This window comes from Falco cherrug, chromosome 4 (assembly GCF_023634085.1).
Source record: "Falco cherrug isolate bFalChe1 chromosome 4, bFalChe1.pri, whole genome shotgun sequence".
In the NCBI taxonomy this organism is placed as follows: domain Eukaryota; kingdom Metazoa; phylum Chordata; class Aves; order Falconiformes; family Falconidae; genus Falco; species Falco cherrug.
In genome coordinates this window covers 6,057,316-6,078,991 of record NC_073700.1, presented here as the reverse complement: position 1 = coordinate 6,078,991, position 21,676 = coordinate 6,057,316, and the positions used below count along the sequence as shown (strand labels likewise).

General features: G+C 41.7%; 1 protein-coding gene across 3 annotated transcripts in view; it reads left to right on the top strand.

Annotated features, from left to right (window-relative positions):
• Window positions 1-20,927, top strand: part of PRKCD (protein kinase C delta) — a 67,849-nt gene extending 46,922 nt beyond the window's left edge. For 2 of the 3 annotated variants that reach the window (XM_055707371.1, XM_055707372.1), the window contains 14 exons: window positions 5,729-5,885; window positions 6,562-6,593; window positions 7,276-7,361; window positions 7,726-7,855; window positions 8,462-8,562; window positions 9,732-9,828; window positions 11,300-11,433; window positions 12,637-12,810; window positions 13,378-13,469; window positions 15,001-15,063; window positions 17,590-17,728; window positions 18,571-18,759; window positions 19,040-19,168; window positions 20,378-20,927. In XM_055707371.1, coding sequence (XP_055563346.1) covers window positions 5,729-5,885; window positions 6,562-6,593; window positions 7,276-7,361; window positions 7,726-7,855; window positions 8,462-8,562; window positions 9,732-9,828; window positions 11,300-11,433; window positions 12,637-12,810; window positions 13,378-13,469; window positions 15,001-15,063; window positions 17,590-17,728; window positions 18,571-18,759; window positions 19,040-19,168; window positions 20,378-20,536 — 1,682 coding nt within the window. In that variant the 3' untranslated portion in view covers window positions 20,537-20,927. The remainder of the gene's footprint in view (window positions 1-5,728; window positions 5,886-6,561; window positions 6,594-7,275; window positions 7,362-7,725; window positions 7,856-8,461; window positions 8,563-9,731; window positions 9,829-11,299; window positions 11,434-12,636; window positions 12,811-13,377; window positions 13,470-15,000; window positions 15,064-17,589; window positions 17,729-18,570; window positions 18,760-19,039; window positions 19,169-20,377) is intronic. The other variant, XM_055707373.1, reaches the window with a different exon arrangement.
• Window positions 20,928-21,676: the final 749 nt, after the last annotated feature.

The window sequence follows — 21,676 nt, the reverse complement described above, 5'->3', positions numbered from 1 at the left end:
GAACACTTTCCTTAAAATGCTATTAGACGTATCAGGAGGTGAGTAATTTGCACGTAAACTTCTGATAGCTCAAGTCTCTGACTTCTGGGAAAGGAACGCTAACCAGAGCGCTGCATCTATTTTGAGGATGTTTTTCTCTGTGCATGTTGAGATTAGTGTTGGGGAAGCATGGGACTTTACATTTTTTTCTGAGGCATCTGTGAAAAATAATCTGTAAATAACAGATTTGCTATCACGGTGTGCATAGTGTATGGGTCTAAATTAAGATTTGAAGAAAGTTTTTCTATGGATGAGGTGTGTTGCGGAAGGGTTGTCACATTATTAGTAAATGATAATGATGAGGGCTGAAAAGCCCAAAGTGGGCCTTTTAATTATGAATGGAGAAGTTGGTGTGATTTAATCATTTAACTGAGAAAATACCATTTCTAGAAATTTGGCAGATGAGATAGTTAATCAGTGACACCTAGCATCTGCTTTAATCTGCATCTAGAAGTGTGATTGCATGACTTTAATAAAAACATTTTCCAGCTTAATTTTCTTCAAAACAAATCAAAGATTTGCAGATGTTCTAATTTCATAAACACAAAGTTGGCGGTGTATTTGGTTGGTAAGGTAGTTAACGTGTTGTGTAGAACAGAGAGAGTTTGATTTAGTTTATATGCTCATGAGCAATTTGACTTAGATGCTGTATTCTTAAAGGTTGGTTTTACTGTCTTTGTGATTTAAAAAAGAGAAACTCTGTTTTCTGGTTTATTCTCTGTTTTACCACAACAAAATGAGATACCAGGTATCGCAGAAGCGTTAACCAGAACACTGAAATTTAATATAAAAGACGCTCTGTATGGCTGAGCACAGCCTGTGCTGGCACAGCAGCTTTGCAGATGGTGGAAGTGCTACAAAGACTGCAGTGTGAACAGGCGTTTTTTCTCTCCTGGATTGAAAGGCAAGGCTTGTTAAAACTGGTGTTTTGTTTTAGCACTTTTCTAAAAGACCATTGATTTCGTTAATGCCTGTGAAAGACTAGTTCAGTAGAGTCGTGCTAAAAAGTAGCTGCAGAGCAGTCCACCTCAGTGCTCTGCTACGTGTCGGTCAAAACAGAAGTAGATGCCGGCTCGGTGGCCAAGGCACAACTTCATTCATTCATTCATTTAGAGGATCAGGCGAGGAGCCTGTATCCCGTGGGTGTCCCAGTCTCTGTGCAGAACAGAGCGTGACGTACTTCTAGTTTTTCATACAGTAGGAATGCGTACGCTATCGCAGGTAGCGTACAGACCTTTTTGTAAAGATGCCGCTAAGTTTGTAGCGCTGTTTCTGATCGCTGGTGCTAAAGCCTGTAGGATAACTGCTTGGGGCCAAGGCAGGTAATTTTAGACTGTGCCAGCTTTGAGAGCAAGTGGTATTGGCTTCTACAACAGCAAATTATTGGTATTGCTACTTAAACGCCAGCAGTGTAAAATCTGCAATTATTGAGAACGGAGGAAATGGTTTAAAGAAAAAGAGTGAGAAGTACATAGCAATATTGGTACTCTGCCTGTAGATGAAACATCGTGATGATCACAAAACCAAAAATTATTTAACATGGCAAGTTCATGACACAGAAACCTAGATTTTCAGGAAAATTGTATTTCTGTAAATTGTTTGTTGGTGGGGTTTTGGTTGGAGGATTTTTTTGTTTGTTTTTGTGGGTTTTTTTGGACAGATGATCTGTAAGCAATCCCCTCCAGGACCAGGTTAAAGAGCAATTTTCCCTTGAGACAGTTCATACCAGGAAAGCGTCCTTTGTGAGAAATAAGCTTTCCTTTTTAATGATTGCTCAATGAGATTAATATTTTTCCTGACGTGAAGGTGCGCTTAACTTTCAAACAAAGCCAAGTGCAAGGCTGTAGAATGGCAGAAGGAGACACTGAATAGAAGTGTTTGTGGGTTTTGTAATTTATTATAAAGTTTCAGGCAAATCTCAACTTGAGCAGCCAGTTAGCTCAGAAAATACTTTGCCTGTCCCGGTTCTCAGTTTCTGACAGTAGTACTGTTATCTTTCCTCTGTTCACAAACAGAACTGTGAAATGAGCAAGTTAAAATGAAAAATGAACTCTGAAGATGGTAAATAATTTTTCTGTTCTTCCTTTTAAAAAATCTAGTGGGGTTATTCTGAAGGCTGTTTCCTTTTGTCCTTGAACTTTGGAGGTTCAGTTGAGACAATTTGAATCTCACCTTGGGGTTTATTACGCTTCAGCACAGTCCTAGCAATATTGTTTTAGCAAATGTTTTCCAGGCTATGGATTGCATGTTATGTTAAGTGGCTATAAGGACTGTGAAATATTCTGAGGGCCTGGTGCTGCAATTAAATAGTGTCTACGGCGGTGTGTTTACAGCACTTCTGGAGAACTGCCCTGCCGATTCACAGGCATGCTTAATGGTTTCTTAATGAATATATGGCACCGAGGAGTTCTGGGTGCTTTTGTCAGGCCAGCTGCAGGTTTTGGGACCTTGAAATACGTGAACAGTGTCAGTGATAAATATTAACCACAGTTCTCAACAGAGGAAATAAATTATGTTTAGTGGTGTGTGCTGGGTCCAAAATGGTTGCTTTCAGGTCCGGGCTGCAGAGATTGCCTGGATTCTAGTTGCTAATTCAGCTGTTTTGTACATGACTCTTCCTGATCGTGTGCTGGCCCAGAACAAGCGTTTCATCTGTGGAAATCCTGGCTTGCTCGGAAGGGGAAGCAAAGGCTTTCCCTTTGTGTTTCTTCCTTCCCGCCCCATCCCCACGCTGCATCCATACAGTTGTTGGGACAACTGTTAATTCTCTTTGCATCTTGGAAGTAAAGCCTTTATTCCCCAGTTGAGTCCATGGTTGGCTGAACTTCTTAAAACTTTTCTGGAGCAATACACATGTAAAGGTAATTTACACGTTAAAGAGAACTTGTTAAACATGCCCATAGTAAATTGAAAGGAACTATACTATCGTTTCAGAGCCATCTCTGCTTCAGGTGCACTTGACTTACAGCTGCTGTCCAAACCTCTCAGCTTCTTCTGAAGCATACAAAAATATTTTTAGCTAAACTTTGATGTATTGGTTGGTTTTGGCAAAGGTATTAAATAAGGCAGCTGGCTGTGAAGACACTGTGTTCTCACAGGCAGATTTTTAAGTTTTGCTGTGCTCAAGGATTCTTCACAGTTAAGGTATGTTTAAGGAGAGTGGGGTTTTCCCTTTTTCTTTGTGCAAACTGGTTGATTAGTTTATTAACTATCCTCTCAAAAAAGTAGAAGCCAGTCTCACATATATCTATTTTGATATCGGTGTTCCAGACAGGGAGGAAACCCCACAGTTTCCCATATCCTGATCAAGTTTTGTCAGGCTTTTGCGCACAATATCAGTGACACTAACTTGCTACAAGTATTTCAGCATGAGGAGAAGCCACGTCTTGTTCACCTGGTGAATCCTGTTAGTTCCTCACCGAACACTCGCTTTGCTTGTGTTGCAGACTTTGGGTAGGCTTTCGTCCCTTAATCTGCTCCATCACAGGTTATGTCCTCAGTATACATGCTATAAAGCAACACGCCTTCTCTGCTTTGTTGTTGTTACTGATTAAATCACCCTTATGAACACGTCCTTTTCATCAGCAAACAATATGAACTATTACTGACTCTCAACAACCTTGTTTTCCTTGCACGCACATTTCAGTGTGCGGTTTCCCTGAAGCATTTAAGGACCAGTGGGTGAGGTCTGTGTATTTGCTCAGCAGGATTGAACAAAGAGATAGTACTATTTGCAGACTGAGGGGCTGAGGTGCAGCAGCTGATGGGAGTTTTTGTTGGGTGAACTCAGTAGCTTGTTTGGCCAGCAGAAATGAATCCTGTTCCTGGAGGAGAAAAGGTAACTCAGTGGCATACGTAGTGCCACGGTGTCACAGTGCACGTTGCAAGCTCTTTTCAGGGGGAGGCAGGATGGGTTTTTCTCTGAACCAGATGGCCAGTTTCTCAGAAAAGTGCATTAATACCTAGTGGTAAAACCCAGGGACCTTTTTTGATCTTTCTTTTCACTAATATGCTTAATCTTTCCTTAGTATCTGAGCTAATGTTGTCCTTTCTTTTCGAAGACAGTACATGCTGCTGCAGTCTGGCTGCTGTTGGCTGTGACTGATAAATCAGTCCAGGGTACTCAAAATGGTATCTAATGATAGATTGTGTTCCAGGTTCAGCAGTCTGTTGGAATAGCAGTGACGGCAGCCAGCTAATAAAATGACAAAACCCAAGCGCAGCTAGCAACAAGAAAAACAGAGCTCCCGGGTAGCTTTGTAGTAAGCTCAGGCATTGAGGTTAGTGTGACTTGGCAAAGGAAATAAATCTGTTTCTATCAGTATAAAAAGCAAAGCTCCCACTGACATTGACAAAAGGCAGCAATGCAATACAGCAACTAAAACCCGATTGTACTGACAGTGGGAAAAGTGCCCCTCTGCATTTTTCCTTACTCCGTTGTTGTGGAAACTCCCCCCTGCAAACAGCAATCTCCTGCTACCTTAAACTTCGCAGCACTTTCAACCTCTCAACCATGTCCGTGTTTCTTCCATGTCATCATTCCAGACAGGGACTGACAAGCTGCTGGCCAGAGCTGATACACTCAGCAGTTGATCAGCTCCTTGTTGCTGATTCAAATGTTTTATCTTTTCCTGCTGGATGGGATTGTCCCTCAGCAGCTCCTCTCTATTGACAAGAAATGTTTCCTTGGGTTTAATTACCAGTTACCCAGTCTCTCTTGATATACCTTCATGGAGTTACCTCTGTTACATACTCCTATTATTTTCAAAATGTAAAAGACTATGTAGTTCGAGTTGTGGCTGAAAGATGGAGACACAAAATACTAATTTTTGTAAGAGAAACTCTGAAGCTTCCTTGGAAATGAGTGGAAATAACTGTAACCTCTAATGAAGGACCTGTATTGAGCCAGCTGGACTCAGAGCTTGAGAATTTTTTTGTTATTTCTTGGCTAATGCTATATGTAATTTCTATGTAACATAGTATTAGATGCTTCAGTGTATACTATAGTATGTACTACTATTACTGTAGTATTATACGGTACTATATACTGTAACCACGTGGGGGCTAGGAGGGGAGAGGAATGAGACTGAGACATGTTTGAGATAGAGCATCAACATTTTGAGATAGCTTAACGGAAAAGTTGAAAATCTCATTTGTCCTCTATGCTTAATGATCCTGGAGGCATGAAGAGACATATCTTACAGTGGTGTGGTCCTGTGGTAACTCAGGAGGTCCCTGCAGCGCTTCACCTGCCTCTCTGCTGTAGTCCTGGTTCAGGAGGGCACATGAGGTAGCATCATGAAAAGGCTCCTGCTGAAGCAGACCCTCCTGCTTCTGATAAAAATGTTTATTTCTCTTGCACATAAATCACATGATGTAGAGGAGCTTATATTTTTTCCAGAAACAACTGTGGCTGTCATTTCTTTAGCAAGACTGTACTCCATTCCTGCTTCTGCCTCCCAGCTCACTTGCTGAAGGCTTCTGCTGAAGGAGCAGGAGAGGGTGGCGCTTGCAGACCGGGACAGGGACCACCTTCGGAGCAGTGCGTGCCTGTCTTCCATCCTGGCTGGACTGAAAGTCTGCAGAGTGCAAATGTAAAATAAAGAGCAAGACAAGTCTGAAACGGGAAAACAAACTGAACTTTTTGGAGAAGCAAATATTAAAGTGTGTCATCTTGTCTCCCCCCTAGACTGCAAACAGTCAATGAGGGAAGAGGAGGGGACAGTAACTATCAACAGGAGAGGAGCTATCAAGCAAGCCAAAATCCACTACATCAAAAATCATGAGTTTATTGCTACCTTCTTTGGACAACCTACCTTTTGCTCCGTCTGCAAAGACTTTGTGTGGTAAGAAGGAAACTTTAAGCTTCCCCTTGTTCTGCCAGGAGCCAAATAATTGCAAAATTCGCTTCCTGTAAATTCATCTGTGTTGGGAAATTGAAATTATGTATTTACTAAGAGTAATACCTAAGACAATACTCTTAGTAAATACATAATTTCAATTGTGTTGTCTCTTTCACGTTAAAAATAGAACTTGAACATTTTTGCCCCTGAAATTATGGGCAAAAATTCACTAGCATCAAGTGAGAGCTGACCCGTAATCAACAGCAGCTCTTTTCACAAGAGAATGAGATGGGTGGATCTGAGAAAATAATGCTCAAACTTTGAGATGTGAAGCAGCTGACAGCAGAGTAGAGACCCATAGAGAGCAAGAAGCTGGATCCCTCTCACGGTAAGGCCATTTTCATAGTAAGTCGGATCAGGAGGATTTTCCATGTGATTGAAACGTTGTCTTTTCTGCGTTTCCCTCCTAATATGCTGCTCTATCAAAACACCTTGCTTTCCTAAGACAGAGGATTCTGAATAGCAGAATTTAGACCAATTGATTAATTGGAACAAATATTCCCATAGACAAAGGATTGATTGGTTTACATTGTAAAAATAAAAAATGAAAAAACCACGCACACCTTTTATTCCAGCAAACATACATTTTTAATCTCCTTCTTTATAATTTGTTTTTCAGGGGACTCAACAAGCAGGGATACAAATGTAGACGTAAGTTGATTCTTACCTTTTTCTTGTACTACTTTTCACATGAAACTGTAGGTCTAATAGTTACTGTTGAAAAAATCTTCTGTAAATATGCATGGCACAGTGCACCATCACCACAGGTAGTAGTAGATGTCAAACATCAGTTTTGCATGATAACCTAAGGCCATCTGATTATGATTCCTAGCTGAGTTTTCAGTATCAAGATCTAGACTTTGCTATTCTCTTAAGTGTGTAACGCTGTTGAAAACTGGCACTTATTTATGACAGCAGTTTTTTTGTGAAACCTTTTCTAAAATGTATTACAACTATTGAGGGGTTTCAGCTGAATTGAAAGTCACTTTTGACTTAGCACAGGTCTCTGCATTACTCCTAACAGTAGGGGAGATATCAAAGGGTAAAACTAAAAAGCTTAATATTGTCCCTGTGTTATCAAAAGCTGGTGGCCTTACCTAATAGGGGCAGATTTAGTTTAGAAACAAGAGTTTATGATAAAAGAAAATGGAGGCAATCAGCTTAAAAAAGATAATCATCTCGATAGAAAAGAAACATTTTGGTGTATATAGTATGATAGAAACGAGCGTGGCTTTCACATTATGCTATGAAAAGCCTCATGCTATGAACACCTCATCCTGTGTATTTATTATCTGAAGAAATATTTTCTTTTTTTTTTGTGCTTGTCTTGAAGAATGCAATGCTGCTATTCATAAGAAATGTATTGATAAAATCATTGGGAGGTGTACTGGTACTGCAGCCAACAGCAGAGACACAATGGTAAGAGCTGGCACGATATCTTTAGAGTGTAATTATATAATGAAACACTCCTGAACTAACAAAACCTTGTATAGAAATAGCCAAGTCCGTTTGGGAGGTGCTTGGCTATGCAACCCAAGGTACTGTCTTCTCTTGAAGACTGCATGTAACCTGTGGTGGATGAAACTCTCAAGCAAGAGTAGCAGTTCAAAGCCCTGCAAGGGGGTCATTTTTGATGGGCAGATTCCTTCCCTGCTGGATGAGGGATGTTAATTCTGGGGTGTGCGAGATAAAATTGTTGTAGCTTTGTAACACCTAAGCCGTTTTCTGTAAGAAGCTGCTTGTGGTTTGGGTAGAGTGCCTCAACCCCTGTCCCCGTCCTCAGTTTCAGAAGGAACGTTTCAACATAGACATGCCTCATCGCTTCAAAGTTTACAACTACATGAGCCCTACCTTCTGTGACCACTGCGGCAGCCTGCTCTGGGGGCTGGTCAAACAAGGACTCAAATGTGAAGGTATGGAGGAGCAGGGAGGGCAGCTGGGACCTCTCTGTGCTTTTCCAGCGTTCCACCCCCTGCTACACACTGTGCATTTCTGGATGTGCTATATAGAATGGGATTCATCTCATCCGTGCGTGGTTGAAAAAAGCTTTTGTCCTAGAGAGAGTCAAATAAGCACCTGGCTTGCGTGACAGCTCAGCCAAGGTGATGAGCTTCTAATGGAGTCAGAAAACATGCTGCGGAGGTGTAATCCTGAGTATAATCAGAATCACTACTTTGGGAATAGCTGAAATTTGGTGATTCTGAGTCAAGGTAGCACCTAAAGTGTATTTAAAGTGTTTACTCTAAATACTGCTTTTCTAATTATCCCACAAAAAGACAAGATTATTGTAACAGATTTTGAGAATAAAGTAACGTTTTCAGGTTTTTTCCTTTCGAACAATTTTTGTAGATTCCATTGAGTTGAAGATTAAAATTGCAGTTTTATTAACAATGACAGATCCACGTCCAGTCTGGGCTTTTAACAAGGTTTCTGAGCTGCCCAGAGAAACAGCCCTTTTTGTCTTAAAGTTGGACAGTATTTTCCTGATGGTTGTATAATCATCTTTACGTTTCTTTTAGAATGTGGCATGAATGTGCATCATAAATGCCAGAAGAAGGTGGCAAACTTATGTGGAATAAACCAGAAGTTGCTAGCTGAAGCTTTAAATCAAGTTAGCCAGGTATGCTTTGTTGCCGTTTGTCAGGTAATTAGTTGTTTCCAGGCTTTTGGGGCTTCTACTTCGTCTTTTCCATATCACTTTTATGGGAAACTGAATTTGAAAAGGTTTTCTCTTTTTAATGTGACCCATAAAGAGACTAACAAGTCAGTAGCCTAAAGTTGAAATGAGGGAGTGCAGGGGTGTGGTGGAAATCCCACCTAACAGAGATTTTTTTAAAAAAAAGGTGTGTGTGGTTTCCTGAAATCCAGCTTTGTTCTGTGGTGCCAAGGTTATTCTTTCCCTTTCTGTTTGTTTAAACTGTGGTATCATAACACTGAAGTCTGTTTTTCCATGCTTCAACTTTAGAATTCCACTTGAATGCTAAAATTAAATAAATAAGCAATATACCAGATATCCTCAATTTTTGTTAATCTGGGATATACACACAGAAAACACCCCTGGAATTGACACTGGCCCCATAGTTTTACATTGTTCGTCTCCTGCTGCAGCCTGGCTGTCTGTTGTGGTCGACTTCTGACTTGCAAATAAAGATTCAGACACAAGCTCTGAAATAAAATAGGAAAATGTATCACAAAAGCCAACAGTACTTCCTCTGAGCTGGGTGTTCCTAAGCTTTCACAGGCTATTTACTTTGAAAACAGTGAGAGCTGTTGCGCCAGCTCTTATAACACAGAAAAGCTTGGATCTTTTCATTACTAAAATTTGATCTCAGGGGTCTTCCATACATATAATTTGTTTCCTTGTGCTCAAGGCGGATGTCACACACAGATATGACTTCAGCATGTCTAACATGACAGTGATTTCTATCTCCTCTTTCAAATGAACACGTGTCCAAGGGTACATTTCCCACAGTTCAAGTTCTTCCCGCTGTGGATTCAAACCATTATACCTTTAATAATTTTGCAACAAACAAATACAGCATAGACGGTTCAGGAATTTCAATGACTTATTTTCTTGCAGTGAAGGAAGAGCAATGGGCTGATCTGGAGCTGTAAAGAATATGGCTAAATAGTCTATGAACCAGACTTCTTGAGAAAAGATATGTACTAGGGGTTAATAGTCAAATAGAAAAGTATGTCCTGTCATCATGTTACATTTAACAGCTATTGTTACCAGTATTTCTGAAGTAATAACGCAAATATAATTTCTGCTGTTCCTCTCCTCCTCAGAAATCTACACGAAGGTCTGATTCTGGATCTGTAGAAAGTGTCGGTATTTATCAAGATTTTGATAAGAAACCTAGGGCTCCAGGAGGAGACACAACAGGTGAGAAAAACTACAGTGTTTTAATTTGGCCGTCTACCTATGGGACTACACAAGCTAACAATCGAAGTATTTATTCATTCTTGCCTTGTGTTAGGCAATTTTTTTTTGTAATAAGCACTGTTTTAAAAAAAAAAAAAAAAAAAGCACGTATTTCTTTTTACCTTCTCCCAGCCACACAAAATGCTTACGTTACAAATACCTGTTGTTTGTAGTCCATGAGCCTGCTCACCTTTCTGCAAAATGCTTGCCTTGCTCACCGCAGTGCAGTTCCCCACAATGGGACCGGGGCATGCCTCGCTAACCAGACGTGCGCTACACGCTTCCCTCCCTCCTGTAACTGAAATGCCGTGCGCGTTGTTAATTCCATCAATTTGTTCACAAACCATTAGAAACCAATGACAAGTGCTATCTGTTTGAGGATGTAAGTAGCCAAAATACTACTTGAGATTAAATGGCTGAGATAGTTTAAGTAGTGCCTGGAATCCTATCTCCACAGGTTCAGACTAAGGTTTTGTATTTGTTTTTTACTATTGCTAAAGAATTCTGGCATCGTATAAGCCTTATTTTTGTAACGGCTAACCTGTGATAATTTATGCAGAAATAAATGCAACAGTACAAGTAACTTTTTACCGGATGGAAATCACCAGGCTCAGTAAGAGATGATGGGTGGGTTTGGAGTGGTACAGGATTTTCTATATTCATCCATACGTTGAACTAATTCTGTTCAAATGCCCAGTAAGAAAATTATTTTTGTATTATTTATCGTACTTGATCCAGTTTGCTAGACAGAGGGGGGGAAAAAATCAAACTACTCTTGCAGAGGTGGTTTGGGTTAGTACTAAGTCAGGGAGCAGCTGCTGTGATTCCTCCCTGGGTCATCACAGATGCTGGGCAGCTTATGGGGCATGCACGGTATCATCTCATGATTATCATCAGTGTCTTGTTAGTGACCCAGCAGATCTATGCAGTGGAGGTCAAAAAGAAGTACAGTTAATAATTTTAGGATATAATTGGGATTAACCTGTATGATCACGCTGCTGAGGCAGCATTGGGCATAAATCATGTTTTTATTATGGCCTCTCTGCTTAGGCTGAGGGACTATCCTCTTCTGCTAAAGGAAGATAAATAATTTGTTTACAAGCAATCCTTGTCAAGTATCTTTCTCTCCAAATTATGCCCTATATCTTAGTCATAGGGGAAAGTAAGGTCCTTTGATTGTTTCTGATACGGGGTTTAAGCAATACTTAGGCATTATAAAAATCAGATTCAATTCAAATCCAACACTACCAAGTATGCTTGAGTAATTTAAACTGTATTATAAACTACAGGAGTTGACCCTTATGTTTAGATTCACCAGTGTTCCAGCAGCGGATGCATTGAAATAGCATGTCAGTACTTAATTCTTAGCGGGGGATCTGAGTCATGCAGTATTTCTGTGTATATTGAACTTTAAACTCCCTGTTTCGATTAGCAGATAACAGTGAGTACGATAAACTCTGGGAGGGAAGCACAGCCAAGACAGCATCGCGAATTGCAAGCAGGAGGAAATTCAACATAGACAGCTTTGTCTTCCATAAAGTACTAGGGAAAGGAAGTTTTGGAAAGGTATGTAACAAACTTAATAGACCTTAAGGTGACTGCCTTGCTTGATCTTCGCAATGTGATGGGCTATTTCGATTAACCATAAAGGTCTTACAGTGGCTTGGGTAGAGGTTGCTGCACCTCGATCCTGTGTTCAGTTTCGGGCCACTCACTTCAAGAGGGACATGTAGGTGCTGGAGCGTGCCCAGGGAAGGGCAACGGGGCTGGTGAAGGGTCTGATGCACAAACCTTTGAGGAGCAGCCGAGGGCACTGGGGTTTTTCAGCCTGGAGAAAAGGAGGCTCAGGGGGAACCTTATTGTGCTCTACAGCTGCCTGACAGGGGCTGTAGGCAGGTGGGGGTGGGTCTCTTCTCCCCAGTAACAAGCAACAGGACAAGAGGAAACAGCCTCAGGTTATGCCAGGTGAGGTTTAGATTGGATATTAGGAGAAAAATTTTCATGGAAAGGGTGGTCAAGCACTGGCACAGGCTGCCCAGGGAGGCGGTGGAGTCACCATCCCTGGAGGTATTGAAGAAACGCATAGATGCGGTGCTTAGGGACACGGTTCAGTGGTGGGCTCAGCAGTGCTGGGTGAACGGTTGCCCTTGTGATCTTAAAGGTCTTTTCCAACCTAAATGATTCCATGATTCTATAATCTTTTAACAGAATCAAATATAGCCTTCTTTGTCAAAGAAACTAGAAATTCATTGCCTGAATCTTATCTAAACTCAAGTGATTCATAATGCAGAACAACTTTTCAGGATTTAGTGTCGAGGCAGAGGAGTGGCCCTTCAGGCACCACAGTGCAAAGGGTTGGGGTTTCTTGCATGCTCTGTGTAGAGAGCACCTCCGTGCTCCAGCACAGCGGCAGGGGGAGACGTGGGGGAGCAGCATGACCTCCACAGAGCCTGTCCACGACTGTCTGTGAAACTACAGCTCTAGTGAAGGAACAGGCTTTACGTGCCTTCTGTTTATATGCTCACAAAACATTGACAGAAAAACTGCTCTGGAAGCTACTGTGCCTGTGTTCTGTGGTCCTTGAGCCCTGTCTCCTCACCCCTGTGCCTAACAACTTCACCTTCCCAAAACTCACTTATCTTTCCCATTTAAACGTTTTTCCTAATTGTCATTGCACCTGCAATAAACACCTTTGGCTATCCTTTACTGATGCCATCAGCAACACTCTTCCCTATGTGTGGTGTAATCTCATCTTCTGTTTTTCTGTAGGTTCTGCTTGCTGAGCTGAAAGGGAAGAATGAATTCTTTGCTATCAAAGCTCTGAAAAAAGATGTGGTGCTAATTGATGACGATGTGGAATGTACCATGGTGGAAAAGCGGGTACTCGCACTTGCGTGGGAAAATCCATTTCTCACACATCTTTACTGCACATTTCAGACAAAGGTAAGAAAAAGCCCATTGGTGTAATCAACACAACAGATTTACTCCTCTAATGGATGTTGTTAACAGCAGTCAAGTGAAAGTAACATAGTGCTGCAAGAATTAAATTTCCTTTTCTTGCGCTCTGTGCAATAGTTCACAGGCCTTGTGGAAAGTAAATATGAGCGTGACCCCCCACATACGTTGATGAGAACAGAATAAGATCAGAAAAACATCTATGCCATCTGGAATAAAGGGCAGTTTAATTTAAATCCTTGATCTGTGCTTTACCCTCGGTGAGGGGGAAAAAGGGTGACTCTCACAGGTAGAAGTCAGTAAGTCTATTTAAACGTGTATTTTTATAAAGTCTAGAAACCCATAGAGTGCAAGACCAGCTATTTAGCTTTACAATACAAGACCAGGGTACTTGACTCTGTGGGAGCCTCATACACTCCTAGGGGTGCATGAAATAGATAAATACTTCAGGAGCAGAGCAAAATAGCTGCTCGGTCCCCAGCAGGCACGTCGCTACTTCATACGTGGCTGCAATAACATCCGTAACTTTTCCATTCTCTGGTTACTTGCAAACAGGATCATTTGTTCTTTGTTATGGAGTTCCTGAATGGGGGAGACCTGATGTTCCACATACAAGACAAGGGGCGTTTTGATCTCTACAGAGCAACGTAAGTCCACAACCCTTCATTCCTTATCTCCATTAATTATTTCGGTCTCTTGTGGTTTTACTACTTCTAGTTCTGCACCACTTACCCGCACTCAAGTTTCAGTGGCTGATGATTGAGAAGGTATTTCTAGGCACTGGTTGAATACAATGAAGAAGCTCACTTAATGATGTGTGGAGTTAGGTTTTCTTAACTTACATAGCAGTGTGGTGTTTTACTTTACTTTATGGGATGCTTGTACCTAGAGATGCCAAGTAAACTGCAACATGAGTCAGCAATGAAAAGCAAGTAGTACATCTTCCGTGCCCTTTGGGACAGTATTTTTGTGGCAAAATTGGAAAACAGCATGAGGGGGGGGGAAAAAAAACCCCAACACATTATTTACTAGTATTGCTAAGTTGACATGATAGTATGGAAGGATAACCTGTACGTTCCCCAAGAGACTAATAAAGCGGGTCAGCACTTTGTTTAGCAAGTGCGATTGTGTCAGTTACCTACAGCTTAAAGATCACTGGAGCTGAAGACTTAAAAGATGCAAAAATACTGTATTATTGTTACTTTACCTATCGTAGTATTTTTAGGTTTAGGTCAGTTTCTACCTCTTTAACCAAAAAGCACAAGGGTTTTAATTGTGTCATTGAATGGGTGCATGCAAGACCCTAAAAGTAACAGCGCAGGGTAGCGGACCTACCTGTAAGCACCAGTGCTATTGTATAACCAGGCTGGAAAACTACTGCTGTTCCTGCGCACTAGGGAGCACTGGGTGGGATTGGATCAAGGGGTCTGGCATAAATAATGGCTAGGTAGCAGCCAGGGTCCTAGGTGAGGGCAAGCTCCCTTCCCACTCTCCCCAGCAAAAATCTGGACAAAGCCCCTCCAGCTTACCTGCATTCTACCAAAAATCTGTGCATCTGGCAGCCTCTGTACCTATTTCTGAAGTTTTGGGTCAACATTCATTTTGCTATACAGAAGTGGAAATAGTTTTGTATTTGCTCAATTAAAAATACATTTCACAGGTGGGGAGAAACATTCTTACAGCATTTTCCTTCCTATCCTCTGGATTATCACCTCCCTTTTTTGAGGAGAATGCCCTTGAAGAGATGCTAAATTTGCAGTCTGTCTGCTGCAGCTGGGCAGATGCAGAGAGAGATAGGCAAGGTGTGTGCCCAGTCCCTCCTAAAGCAGTCCTGTGAGCGCCGAGCTCCCAATAGCTGCCTTGCAAAAAGCATGTGTATATCACTAGAAATGTGCAAAGACAAAGGGACAGACAGCATTCCTCGTGGAAGTGGAATGAAGCGTTAAGGCAAGTTGCTGTCTGTCCCCTCTGCTGTTTGGTATTAGATACTACAGATGCTTGGTGAGGGGATCAACTTGTAGATCGCAGCATCCAGCTATATAAATACCAATATATTTAAGGAAGCATACAGTACTTCTCACTCCATGAAGAGATGCTTACAGCAGCTCTTTTGGCCAGCTGCATTGACTATGTTTTAACTGAGCAAGACAGCTTAAAAAAATGTTTTGGTCTTTTCAGGTTTTACGGAGCTGAAATTTTATGTGGTCTACAGTTTCTTCACAGCAAAGGCATTATTTATAGGTGAGTACCAGCTAGCTCCAGTGTGGGACCTGTGAGTTCTCTCAGCCCTTTGTGCATCTCTGAATTACTGATTGATGTAACAAGTGCAAGCTGTCAGAGATGCGATGTAATTCCAAGGGCATTAACATGCCTGAGAGACATCTATATCGGTGTCTTTTCCTTGGCAACTAGAATGGTGAAAAGTTATTTATGTTACACAAAAGCAGTTTTGTTTCAGTTATTTTTAAACACTGCCTTCAGATTGTGGGTCTATTTAGTTTGGAAGCAAGGGAGAGGGTCCTTGAGGCTCTCTGTTCCTACTGGCCGTGTAAAAACCACTGAGGTAACAGTTGTCTGCTTTTGCCTTCTGCTGAAACCACAGCATTGATGCTTCTGCCTCACCAGGTTGAAACATCAGTGGCCAGATCCTGATCAAGTGGTTCTTGCTGTAAATACCCACACTGCAAGAGATGAGTTTATTGTAATGCAGTAGTACTCTCAATTTCCTTTCTCCAGCCTTTTCACCCCACCCTCATCTTCACAGCACCATTTAGTGTAACTACTTGCTCAGGTAGCTCTTACCTCTGTAACAAACAGGTACAAAGAGTAACGGCTGTGCGCTTCAGCACGAGTCACGCAAGGCCTTAGGTAAACGTGCCCCAAAATATCTGGTATTGTCCATCTCCCTTTATAGAAAGAAACAGGAAACACCGGTTGGGGCATCTGTCCTTTAAAGCAATTTTCTGAAGTTAAAAGATGAGTAAAATAGTGTCTGTAAAGAGAAAGAACGTTACAGGAATCCTCCTTGGTGAAGAAAGCTGATTCCTACAAGCCTGGCTGCCTCTCGGAGCAGACAGCCATACGCCAGGAAGGTACTCTGTGAGCCCAACCGTATTCCCACTGCCTCCTGCCAGTTCTTGTACAGGAAAGGATCAAACTTCAGGATATGTTGCCATCAGCACAAAATCCTTCCATCCCAGAGTTTCTAGAACATTTTTAGGCTTGCTGTTAAGTTTCCCTACATTAAATTAAAATGTTCCTGGAGGGAGATTTCACAGTATGAAATACTTTCAGAGAGACAGTGACCGTTTTCCAACAAGACACCAGCAAAACCAAAGGTACATTTTTTTTTCCCCCCCATCTCACACAGGATAATTACCAGTATACCCACAGAACCTCACCTGGAGCAGTTTTAGGTAGGCATTGTATGTAAGTGCATATCCCTACAACAGATTTTAGAACTTGTTGTAGCTAGGTAAGTGCAGTGCGCCATTACCGTGAGTATTTCCCATCTCAAATATACTCAGTTTACTCAGGTGAACAGCACCTGCTGTGCAAACACAGAAGGATTTACTACAGAATCATTTAGGTTAGAAAGGACCTTTGAGATCAAGTCCAGCCGTTAACCCCAGCACTGCCAAGCCCACCACTGAACCGTGTCCCTAAGCACTGTGTCTACGTGGTTTTTTCAACACCTCCAGGGATGGTGACTCCACCGCCTCCCTGGGCAGCCTGTGCCAGTGCTTGACCACCCTTTCCATGAAAATTTTTCTCCTAATATCCAATCTAAACCTCACCTGGCGTAACCTGAGGCTGTTTCCTCTTGTCCTGTGGCTTGTTACTGGGGAGAAGAGACCCACCCCCACCTGCCTACAGCCCCTGTCAGGCAGCTGTGGAGCACAATAAGGTGTGTGTCCCCCTCGAGTTTCCTTCTCTCTCCGGGTGTGCTCCGTTAGATCAGGGACTCGTGGTTTGAGCTTCAGCTCACCCTTGAGCAGTGTAAGAAGCCAATACTGGGGACTTAAGTTACCAAGGAGAAGACTGCCCTGTTCTCACATAAAATTATCTGCTCTATTCAAGTTGTTATTGGTAAGCAGAAGGGCTTTTTAGTTTCTCTTCAGCCTGCCCTCCCTGGTATGTGCTTTTGCAGCCAGATGGACAAAAACTGCATAACAGTCAAAGGGAGGGAATGTAGCTTTTGGAAACTGCTGTTAAAAAGTTCCTACTCAATTGAATAGTGTTGCTCTGAAAAAAAGATGTAACAGAACACCTCACAGACCGTGGCCACAGCACACGAACCCCCTTGCGCTGTAACTAGGAACAGGTAGCGTGGAAGTCAGGCAGGCTTCAAACACTCACGCTCCTGCCAAAGGCTCCAAGAAGCCAACAATCCTTCCTTTGAGCTACGGAGCTGGTGCACCAGTGCTGTGTCAGCTGGTGGGGCATTAGCTCACACCTCCTTCCAGAAGCAACAGAAGCACTGGGCGTGCTTTTGGATCTGAAAGCAAATGTTGAGGATTATAAGGTCACACGCTATATATATATACCTCAGCCTCTCATTTACTCTGACAACGGAGAATTTTTCCCTTCTCCCTACCACCTTCAAAGCACAAAAGTACTCTTTTGTACATATCGTTTTGATGGATAATTATTTTCTTGAAAAGCCTCTTTGTATGATTAGGGTAGGTGTTTGTCAGTATGCATGTGAATGCGAAAATGACTCACTTGTCCTCGAAACATAACTTTTGTTTTTTAAACACTTTGCAGAGACCTAAAACTGGACAATGTGATGCTTGATAAAGAAGGCCACATCAAAATAGCCGATTTTGGAATGTGCAAAGAAAACGTTGTCGGTGAGAACAAGGCAAGCACTTTCTGTGGGACCCCAGACTACATCGCTCCCGAGGTCAGTATGCCACTGCCACCTACCGCTGCGATGGATTGAATACACTGATGTTGGAACGGCTGTTGTGATTAATCACCCTTAGTAGACTAACAGCTCAGAAATTCAGAAGTCTTAAGTAGCACAGAAAAAATATCCGTTAAATCAGAGTTCTCCGTAGAAGGTACTTGAGATCTGTAACTATTCTATAACTGCAAGTTTAAAAAATCCTCTTTTTTCAAATGTTAAAACGTTCAGGTTTTGAACAGCTATTTGTCCCTTATGCCTTTACAGCTCACAGACACGTGGGGCTCCTGCAAAACAGATCTGTGTGCAGATGGTGAACAGACTTGTGCCCATGCAAACCACCAAAATTCCAAGCAAAAGCAGCTTCTAAGGAGAATCTCACTAAGTTAAAGTCCCAGTGTTATATAGTTGGGTTTTTTAATCTGGTTTGCAAAACAGTCCAGCTAAGGTAGTTAGTTTCTAAAGCTATAAACAATGTCAAAGTCTGTTTGGTAGTTCTCTGCTTTTCATTGCTACTCGTTTCTCCCTGCATCTTGTAAAGTGACTAGAAAAGATGTTTTGCAAGTATATGGTTATTTAAAGTTAATGGAGAAAATGTCTGCGTGAAAGTGAAGACCTGTCCCCATTTCCACAAACAGCAGCCAAGGATAACACTACAGATGTGCATCGGTGCCAACAACTTTTCAAATAACTGGATTTCCACATCCCCCCACCTTCCACCACCCCCCATACCCTAGTTATTAAAGATTCTCTTTTCTCTTAAAAACCCTTCTCTGTTTTTTTGGTATACATTGCTGCCTTTTCCTAATTACTTGTATTTCTTTCTTCTGTGGAACAAGATCCTGCAAGGTTTGCGGTACACGTTCTCTGTGGACTGGTGGTCATTTGGGGTCCTGCTGTACGAGATGCTTATTGGACAATCCCCTTTCCATGGGGATGATGAAGATGAATTGTTTGAGTCAATCCGAGTGGACACCCCTCACTACCCACGCTGGATTACCAAGGAATCAAAAGATGTATTAGAAAAGGTAGGACTGATCAACCAGTGGGTCATGGCACTGTGTGTGTCCAGGAAGGGAGAAATCTGGGCTTTTAAAAGGAGCTGGTTTTTAGCAAGAAAATTGTTTTTCCAAAGGGAAAGCCAGATAAGATGAATTACTAATGGTCCGTTTACCGTTAGCAACTTTATTCAAGTTGTTACTGCTAAGAACTTGTTGTAGCTGTACTTTCAGCAGTACACCCCTCATTCTTCCACTGCCACCTACCTTCTGAGCAGGTGTAAGGCCTTACCAGTGTCTTCTCTTGCAGCTATTTGAAAGGGATCCAACAAGACGACTTGGGGTCACTGGGAATATCAGAGACCACCCTTTCTTCAAAACCATCAACTGGACGGCGCTAGAGAAGAGGGAGGTGGACCCTCCTTTCAGGCCGAAAGTGGTACGTGGGTTATTCCTTGTTCTGAGGCAGTATCGCAGATGTCAGCCTAGGGGCAAGGGGCGATTTCTCCAACTTGCTCAAACTACCCTACTGTAATTTTCTCCTCACAGTTATGTTTCACATTTATAAAATGTCTCAAACCCCATTGTTCTTGGATGGTTCATGGTTCAGTTATAAAAAGGGGCACTGTGTTCCTCCAGCTGCCCTGAAGTCTTCCTATTAAGACTGTGTTCCTATAGTCTCTCAAGGAGCTTCTTTACTAATACAATCTTCAGGAAAATCAGTTCTGGTACTCATTCTCCTCAGCATTACAAATGTTGATAGTTTCTTGCATTTTTCCTCTTCTGTAATGCCACGCCTGCAGGCTTTCTGTACAAGCATTAAATCTGTGCGGTTTCAAACTCATCCAAGAGTCTCCAAGTAGGCAAAGAGATACATTCTCTACACTACTGACCTTACAACTATTTATAATGTTCATGCCTAATGTTACCTGAAAAAAACACCTGAAGAACAGACTGTTTACTCACGGTCTGTATCATCATGGGCTGCTGCTGCTTTGTCTCACCTGGTTAAAAATCCAAACCAGTTTTCCTCCACCCTGTTACTGGTACAAGTAAAATGATCAGGAGGCAACACAGCCTCTTTACGAAGGTACTTATGTACTTGATGGAGGAGAGCTGTCCCTTTCAAGAAGAGAAGGCTTCATGTTCCCATAGAAATGGGAACTCCGGAAACACAATGATCCTACAGACAGTAACCTCTGGAGGTTCAGAGTGTAAAATATGGTCTTTAGTAACATGAATTTTTATGAAACACGCACAAATATTTTATCCAGACACAAAGCACCTGCAATAGAGCATCGCTTCCTTCTCTGAACAAGTACAGACCAGAAAATGCTTTCAGGAATTAGAAATCCTTGGTTAACAGCAAGAAACGTTGGGCTTACATGTAACTGCTGCATTGCTTCTGTCAGTAGCCAGTCTTTGGGTAATTCTGTGAAACCTGACCTGGTGCCATTTGTTTTCAACTAACAATAAGCAATTCTCCAGTTCTCATCTTAGAGTGGTGTTAAAATAGGCAAACCCTATATCATTCTGTAAGGGGGAGGGACAGCGGGAGCTCAAGAAGTAACTTCCTCAGCTTTTGTGTCTAGCAATTTGTTCTAGAAGAAATGACAAAGTTTTTCTCTATCTTCCCTCTGTTTAACAGAAGTCAGCAAGCGACTACAACAACTTTGACAGAGAATTCCTGAGTGAGAAGCCAAAATTGTCTTACAGTGACAAAAACCTGATTGAGTCCATGGATCAGTCTGCATTTGATGGATTTTCTTTTATTAACCCTAAATTTGAACAGATCTTAGACAAATAAGCCTCTGAACAGAGTTGGACTTCAAAGCAGGGTTAAATGTTATAAACCGAAAACTCACAAGTGCTATGTGTTCTGCATTGCAACTACGTCGATACTTCAGAATACTACACCGTAGTGTGATTAATTATGTCCAACTGCTGACCGATTGGCAGTGTTCCTTTCTGCATGGTTGGGTTTAAGGTGTGTGAATCCTGTGCATTATTTTCTCTATTTGGGAAAATGTAAATTCTGTCTGGTACTTGAATTGTAGTTATGTTTATATATATATATATGCTGTATATTTTGCTTGAGAGAAGACATTGGGGAACAGATGATGTCTTTTTAAAACAGTGTTTGAGCCCTTGGTTCTTTTATTTGTCTTCAATTAAAAGAAAGTTACGTTAAACTTTCATTCATGGCTTTATGATTTTTTTTTTTCTGGTAACATACAATTAAACACTACAGTAAAAAAAATCCTGTAAGCCTTGATCACTTACAAAAATAACACAAATATTTTAGGAGGATTAAACAAAATCAAGAGTTAGGCAAAAGCAGATTCATAGTGTAACAGTAGCTGTTGTGGGGAACCACTCAGTGCTGTTCTTACTGCTTTCCTTTTATCAAGCCCGTCTTTCTCAGCAGTCAGGCTTCACTGGTCACGCTGCACCTTCGTCCTGAAGCAGTATAAGCATAAGGTAGAGGCTGACTGACCTGCAGCAGCCGCAGCACACTGCCTGGGGATGTTGGTAATAGAAATATGCAGCATGATCACAGCAGCTTACCAGGAGAAAACCATCAGGTAACAACCCCAGGGAGCACTAGTGCCACTTGCCTGGTCCACCCCAGAGGAAGCATGCTTAGCTGCCCCACACAAAATCTTTCTTCTGGTTTCATTTGTTTTTAATGCAGCACCTGTGACAGCTTCTACTTGCTGTAAAAAGGGCTCAAAACTAGATCCTGCTTTGTTGCAATACATACTTCTGAATTTTGATTTTTAACCATTAACGAGAAAGAAAACCCAATGTAATTACTGCAAGGCTCCTATAATAGCAATTGCTTCTTCAAAAGCTTTCTGCATCTTGTAACACTATTGCAAAGTATTTTTTTTTTCTCAATCACTGAGCAATCAAAAAAAAAAATGTACTGGTGAGTGTCAGTTTG